Source organism: Canis lupus, chromosome 18 (genome assembly GCF_003254725.2).
Source record: "Canis lupus dingo isolate Sandy chromosome 18, ASM325472v2, whole genome shotgun sequence".
NCBI classification, from domain to species: domain Eukaryota; kingdom Metazoa; phylum Chordata; class Mammalia; order Carnivora; family Canidae; genus Canis; species Canis lupus.
This window is the reverse complement of record NC_064260.1, coordinates 7,204,859-7,211,916: the sequence shown is the minus strand read 5'-3', so window position 1 is coordinate 7,211,916 and position 7,058 is coordinate 7,204,859. Positions and strand designations below refer to the sequence as shown.

At 41.6% G+C, this 7,058-nt stretch overlaps 1 protein-coding gene across 1 annotated transcript; it reads left to right on the top strand.

Annotated features, from left to right (window-relative positions):
• The first annotated feature begins 47 nt into the window (after nt 1–47).
• Nucleotides 48–5,487, top strand: MRPL32 (mitochondrial ribosomal protein L32). The gene is made up of 3 exons (XM_025449273.3): nt 48–219; nt 2,335–2,516; nt 4,948–5,487. Exons 1-3 carry the CDS (start codon nt 90–92, stop codon nt 5,200–5,202), a joined length of 567 nt encoding a protein of 188 aa, XP_025305058.3. The 5' UTR covers nt 48–89; the 3' UTR covers nt 5,203–5,487.
• The last annotated feature ends 1,571 nt before the right edge of the window (nt 5,488–7,058 follow it).

The window sequence follows — 7,058 nt, the reverse complement described above, 5'->3', positions numbered from 1 at the left end:
GGCCGACTCTGCGCCTGTGCGCATGCTCGAGGCTGGGAGCGGGGGGGCGGCCCCAGCAGCCCGGTGGGCGTGGTCTCCGGGCGGGAAAGATGGCGTCGCCCATGCTGGTGCTTGTGGTCCCGCGGTGGCCGGCGGCCCGGGGGCTGCTCAGGAACGGTTGGGAGCTGCTACTGCGGACGCTTCAGCAGAGCCGGCCAGGCCTCCCCGGGCCTCCGTGGGGTACGTAAGAGAGGCCGCGGAGGGGGAGGAATGGGAGGAGGGGGCTCCGGGCAGCCTGGCGGACGCGGCGTATAACCGCGGGAGGGGACGTCCCCAGGCCGGACTCCCCACCTGAGACTACAAGCAGCTGGTTTGGTCACCCCCCGCCCCCAACCCTAAAAACAGAAAAAGCCCTCTGCGTGGCCCAGTGCACGCACAGAGCGTAGCTGAAGCAGGGCGCCTGGGTGGCTGGGTCCGGCCAGCGTCTGCCTCGGGCTCAGGTCGTGGGGTCGCGCCCCCGGGGTCGTGGGGTCGTGCGGTCGGGCCCCGCCGCGGGCTCGCTCTCGCTCTCGCTCTCGCTCCCGCTCCCTCCATCTCACCATCTCCCCATCTCAGGCAAATAAAGTCCTGCATTAAAAAACAGAGAGAGAATGTAACCCAAGCCTATCAATTCAGAGTATAGGGTCGCCGCGCACTCTCTGATTTTTTTAAAAAATATTTTTAAGTTTTTTTTTTAAAGATTTTATTTATTTATTCAAGAGAGACACAGACACAGGCAGAGGGAGAAGCAGGCTCCATGCAGGGAGCCCGACGTGGGACTTGATCCTGCGACCTCGGGGGTCGACCTGGGCTGAAGGTGGCACTAAACCGCTGGCCCACCCGGGCTGCCCCCATTCTACCCTTCTTTTCTTTTCTTTTCTTTTCTTTTCTTTCTTTTCTTTTCTTTTCTTTTCTTTTCTTTTCTTTTCTTTTCTTCTCTTTTCTTTTCTTTTCTTTTCTTTCTTTTCTTCTTTTCTTTTCTTTTTTCTTTTCTTTCCCTTCCCTTCCCTTCCTTCCCTTCCTTCCCTTCCTTCCCTTCCTTCCCTTCCCTTCCCTCCCTCCCCTTCCTTTCCTCCCCTTCTTTTCTTTCTTTCTTTTCTTTCTTTTCTTTTTTTTTAAATTTATTTATTCATGAGAGAGAGAGAGAGGCAGAGACACAGGCAGAGGGAGAAGCAGGCTCCATGCAGGGAGCCCGACGTGGGACTCGATCAGGGACCCCAGGATCACACCGTGGGCGGAAGGCAGGCGCCAAACCACTGAGCCACCCACCCAGAGATCCCCTTTACCCTTATTTCCAAGGTATCCTGAACATAACACCGAGGGAGTGTGAATGGAGAGCCCATGATATGCCAAAGTGCTTCCTGGGAAATCTCCACACCATCCTGTTAGGAAGCACCACTTTTGGGCCGAAGGAGGAGGCTCATGAAGGTCCCCAAGGTCACACAGGCCAGCGGATGGGGCCCGTGCTGTTAACCACTTAGCTAGGCTTAGCAGTTATTTTTAACAGGTGAATTGGAAAGGAATACCGGTTGCTAACTGGTAGCTTTGTGGATCTTTAAGAGTTCCTAAAGGATTCCAGGTCTGAGGAAGAACAAGGAAAGGATAAAAGGTCTTTGATTTTATAGACAATTTAGAAAAAAAACTGAAACTGATAACTCATATAAGTAAATATTATGCAGAGTGGTGAGCCAGTCCCTTTCTTCAGGGAACCGACAGTAATAGAATAATAATATTCTATTATTCTAAATGGAACATTATTCTTAATAGAATTATTATTCTTAATAGAATAATATTCTATTCTTCTTCATAAGAAGAGCTAAGTGACTTAAAGGGCCTACCCACTGTATGACAAAGGAACCAGCTCAGTTGGAATATAATAAAAAGGGGCCAGGAGGCGGTTGTCTGAGGCCAGGGTGGAAATACATTTTGGAAATCGCAAGCTTAGATTTCCTTGTAAGGTAAATAGGAACTGCCTACCGAGTAGAACGTGGACAGTTTGAGTGGTTTATTCATGTTTACTACTAAACCCCTGGGGTCTGTATTTCAGAAGGTAAGAAACTTGGTAAAATTTCAGAGATTCATTTCAGCCAGTGCCCCTAAGAAAAAAGTCGATTCGCGTTGTTTAATATTGCTTTCTGTATGAGTTTTAGTGTATGTTAGTAGCTAAGGCTTCTGTCAAATGTCTGTTGAGTGTAATGTTATGAATTTTACATATGTCTGTTGCTGTATCACTGTTGATTGTTAAGGAGAATGATAGATGTAGAGTCATTTAGAAACTAGAAATCCATCCGATATTTCCATGTTATGTTTTTGTAGGACCCGCATTAGCAGTCCAAGGTCCGGCTGTATTTACAGAACCGGCACATGACACCAGTGGAAGTAAGGAGATTTCCAGCCTTTTGGATAGTATCTTCTGGATGGCAGCTCCAAAGAACAGGCGCAGCATTGAAGTTAACCGCTGTAGGAGAAGAAACCCACAGAAGCTTATTAAAGTTAAGGTAATACATTGATTTTTGTGGGTGTGCTTTCTCTCTTATTCATCGCTGCATCTCTTTGTACTTACGTAGCCTATGAGTAAATCATTCTTAGAGCTTCTGTGTGTACTTTCCTCTGGCCTAAATAAGAGCATTTTCATTGTCTATGTTTATATGCCTGCTGTCCTATAGCCTAAATATTAGGACCACAGTCAAGGAGAGAGTTTGGAGTCTGGACAGAGGATTAGGTTGTGAATAACCCATGTGACGTGTGTTATGAGCTGGTGTTTTGGAGTCATATATGGGTAAACATCTTAATAATGGCAGAGCCTAAAATTGTTATTTTTTTTTTTAAGATTTTTATTTATTTATTCATGAGAGACACACAGAGAGAGAGGCAGAGACAGGTAGAGGGAGAAGCAGGCTCCATGCAAGGAGCCTGATGCAAGACTTGATCCCGGGACTTCAGGATCACGCTCTGAGCTGCTCTGAGCTGAAGGCAGACGCCCAACCACTTAGCCACCCAGGCATCCTTAGAGCCTAAAATTAAAGTCAGAACAGCGGTAGGTATTATGGATCTCAAGTTTTACTAACTGTTACATATTTATTATGTTCTTCACTGTGACAAAATACTGTGAAAGAAAATCCTTAGGTAGGTAATAAAAATAGCTAACATCATTTAAGTGCTTGTGACGTATCTAAGCGCTTTATACCTCACCAGATCCTCAAAACAGCCTTCCAAAGTACATATAGCTCTGCTGATTTTTAGGATGAAGAAACTATGGCAAAAAGAATTTGGCTGTAGTCACAAACAGCTAAGTGGCAGAGCCAGGATGTGAAGCTAGGCAGTCTGATTCTTGAACTTAACATTTTTCTCTTAGAACTTTCTGGTGTGTTCCTGTCCTCAGACAATTCCAGATCTCCACACCCATTCTCCCTCTCTCCCTGCCCCATGGATATACTCTTCAGTGATCTAATAAACAGAAATTATAGTGTTTATTACCTTTCATTTGTTAACTTATGGCTTTCACAGCCATGATTTGAGTTACTTTTTGCCCCATGACACTCCGCAGCAGCAGCACAGTGTAGATGAAGCTCAAGAACAGAGAACTGACTTCATAAACTTCCAGCATTTCAGTATTAAACCTCACCCTTAGAACTTAAGCCAAAAAGTACTACTGAGTCACATTTGAAACTCGACTTAAAGTCTGGAACTGAAAAGTTTGTCATTAAAATAATAATATATGCAATTTGGTTGAGAGAATTTATGATTTTAGGAATGAGAGCTTATACCAATCTGTTTCATGATTCCCTTCACTGCATTTATTCTGAGGGAAAAGAACGGTACCCTGTGGATTCATTTTCTTCACTGAATTGTTTCTGGCCACACATAGTATATTAATGCTAGTGCTTTAATGAGGAGGAGAGCACTAACTGTGGGTATGGCTCCCATACTTCCAATTAGACCTGGGGTCGAAATTGGGGAGGCATGTCATTTGTGAGATTTTTTTTTCCTCCTTTCAGAAAATGAAATTCTTTTTTGTCATTGCCTCACAAAGGTTTGTATGTTAATCTTAAGAAGTGTTTGGACTTTCTTTGATGTTCCTATTTACAATTTTTTCTTTTCTACTTTAAATATACTTTTAGAACATACTGAAAAGATTTCTTTAAAGGTTGCAACTGTCCTATTAAAGTTGGGTAGATGTGTGTAAAAACTCATTCTCAAATTGTAGCATATTTAAGGGATTTTTACATTAAGGAGTAATCGGTATTCATTCATAAAAAGAAAAAAGACACCATGTAACAACTATTAATACATATATTATACTACACCATAGGCTTCATACAGGAATTTAAGTTACAGTGATGAATTAGGGGCAGCCAACTGTAATGTTTGTCACCTTGTTTTCCCCAGGGGTAGATTGAAGGAAAAAGGGAGTTCCCTTTCCCTGGTCTCTTACTAATTTGCTAACTATATAGATTGCCCCATTGTGTTGAAGGACTCCCTATTAGATGTTTAGTATTTGAAGGTGGAGAAATAGAGTATCATTTTACATAATATGATTGCTGTATTTAAGTAAAAATGTACCAAGTTCATAGTTGGTAGAGCTGAGTTCTATCCCACTTTTTCTATTAATTCAAACTTGTTTGTCCTCAGTTCCCTTATTAAAATGACATTGAGGGGCACCTGGGTGGTTCAGTTGGTTGGGTGTGCAACTCTTGATCTCATCTCAGGTCTTGATCTCAGCACCATGAGTTGAAACCCCATGTTGGGCTCTGTGCTGGGCCTGGAACCTGCTTAAAAATAAAGTAAGGTTGAACTAGATGGCATATGACCTTATGCAACATGAGCAGCCCAAGAAAGTTCAAGTGTAAGCATGATTCCTGTGCATGGTCACATGTGCATTATTTTGCTTGTTAAAATATGTTTTCGTTGTTTTTTGTTTTTTTAAAGAACAATATTGACGTTTGTCCTGAATGTGGTCACCTGAAACTGAAACATGTCCTTTGCGGCTTTTGCTATGAGAAGGTGTGCAAGGAGACTGCAGAAATCAGAAGACAGATAGGGAAACAAGAAGGGGGCCCTTTCAAGGCTCCTCCCGTGGAGACTGTGGTGCTGTACACAGGAGAGGCACCGTCTATACAAGATCAGGGTAAGAGAATCATTGAACGAGACAGGAAGCGACCATCCTGGTTCACCCAGAATTAAGACCAAAGAGGTTTGAAGAGGATAACTTCATATAAAACATTTGTCCTGAAAGGGAAGAAAGATTTTTATTCTCTTGTTGGTTTTGTGCTTGTTTTTAAATCATCAATCTAGTTTAAAACATCTCTCGAAGCAGTTAGTTTTGTTTGGGTAATTTGAAGAATAAACCAGGAGTAAACTCTGAAAATAATGGTTTATACAGAGACACAACAGAGTAATATGTTTCTGTTATACTGAATATAAAATTTCCAGTACAGAAAATAAATGATTTAAAATTCATAATAAGAATTACGTGTTTTGGTTCTGATTTTGTCTGCCAGTGATTTTTCTTACACAAAAATACACAGATACTTTCATTTAAGTAACACTTAGAAGTAGGTTATTATTTGAATTATAGTTTTTTCTTTTTTTTTTTTTTTAAGATGGTGGTTGTGGCAGTAAGAGGACGGTTGTGTTGTGTTCTGTTCAGTTTTGTTTTAGCAAGTTAAAATTGCCTTTGGTAGAATTCGCTTTATATGGGCTGTATTACTGTTAATTTACTTAGAAATAGCTCTTCACATTTTACACTAAATCAAAATGACATTCAGAATTCATTAGATGGCTCATGGGATTTGTATTTTATAGTTTGGGAAGAGGTTTTTAAAAGGAAATGTGAGTAAATTCACTAGTATACAGAACATGTATTACGAATGTTGTGTGTTTCATTTTTCTTCTAGTTTATCCTTTTAGTTTGTTTTTTATTTTATTATTTTTATAATTTACTATAAAGCGATGCCCTTTTTAACTTAACGTAATTCATTTAAAATTTCCCTCTCTCTACCCCATTCTTGTATTTATCCGGAAGCGAAAGTTTGCTATTTTATGTTTCCTGCCTCATTGGGGGTGGGGAGGGAGGTGAGAGAAGTTATTAAAGCACACTGAGAGGCGCCACTGGGTGGCGCAGTCAATTAAGCATCAGACTCTTGGTTTTGACTCTGGTCATGATCTCAGGGTTCTGAGATGAGCCCTGCTCTGTGCTCAGTGGGGCATCCTTAAGAGCCCCTCCTGCCCCTTTCCCCATTTGTGCGCATGCTGGCTCTCTTGAATCTTTAAAACACACACACACACACACACACACACACACATACACACACTGAGTTTTGTAAGTAAGGGACTTACAGTTAAATGGAAAATCAGTAGGTAAAATAATATAAAGCCTAAAGATATATTTAAATAAAACACATGCCACATTAGCCTGAATAGTTACTGGAAATAGGCAATGAATTCAATTAAATTTTCTTTTCCTTGAAAGAACCTTCATGGATAAATCTTCATAAGGTTAGACACATCTTCCAGAAATATACAACTATCTTGCTACTAGAAACTGAGGGCTATTTCTCCCATGGGACTTCATAATGACGATTCCATGGTGGAGTAATCCATGTTAGTATTCCTAGAAGTAAAATGAATCCATTTCATGAGGTACAGTATAGACCAATACTGTGTTGAAGTACAATTTAGTAAAAGCAAATCCTTAAAACTTCCAAAGTATTGGAATCCCACTAAATAACTCTTGCAAAGTTTGGCTCTATGTAAGCATCAAATTGGGATCCTAGAGGGACTGGTTATCCGGTATTCATACTAAGGCAATCCTCCACAGATAATTATTTCTTAAACTCTGACAAGCTTTAGCAGTACAGTGTGTCAAACGTAAATATACTTCAGGTTGAATCCGTGATTCATGAAAGCTGAGGCCAGCTCAGTACACCCCTGAATCTTCCAGGCCTACTCCGCATCTCAGCTGACTGGTTAGCAGATCGTTGCACAGGGCGCCCCTCGCTAACACATTGTCCTTTGAGTTAGCGGCCTGTTCTACATGC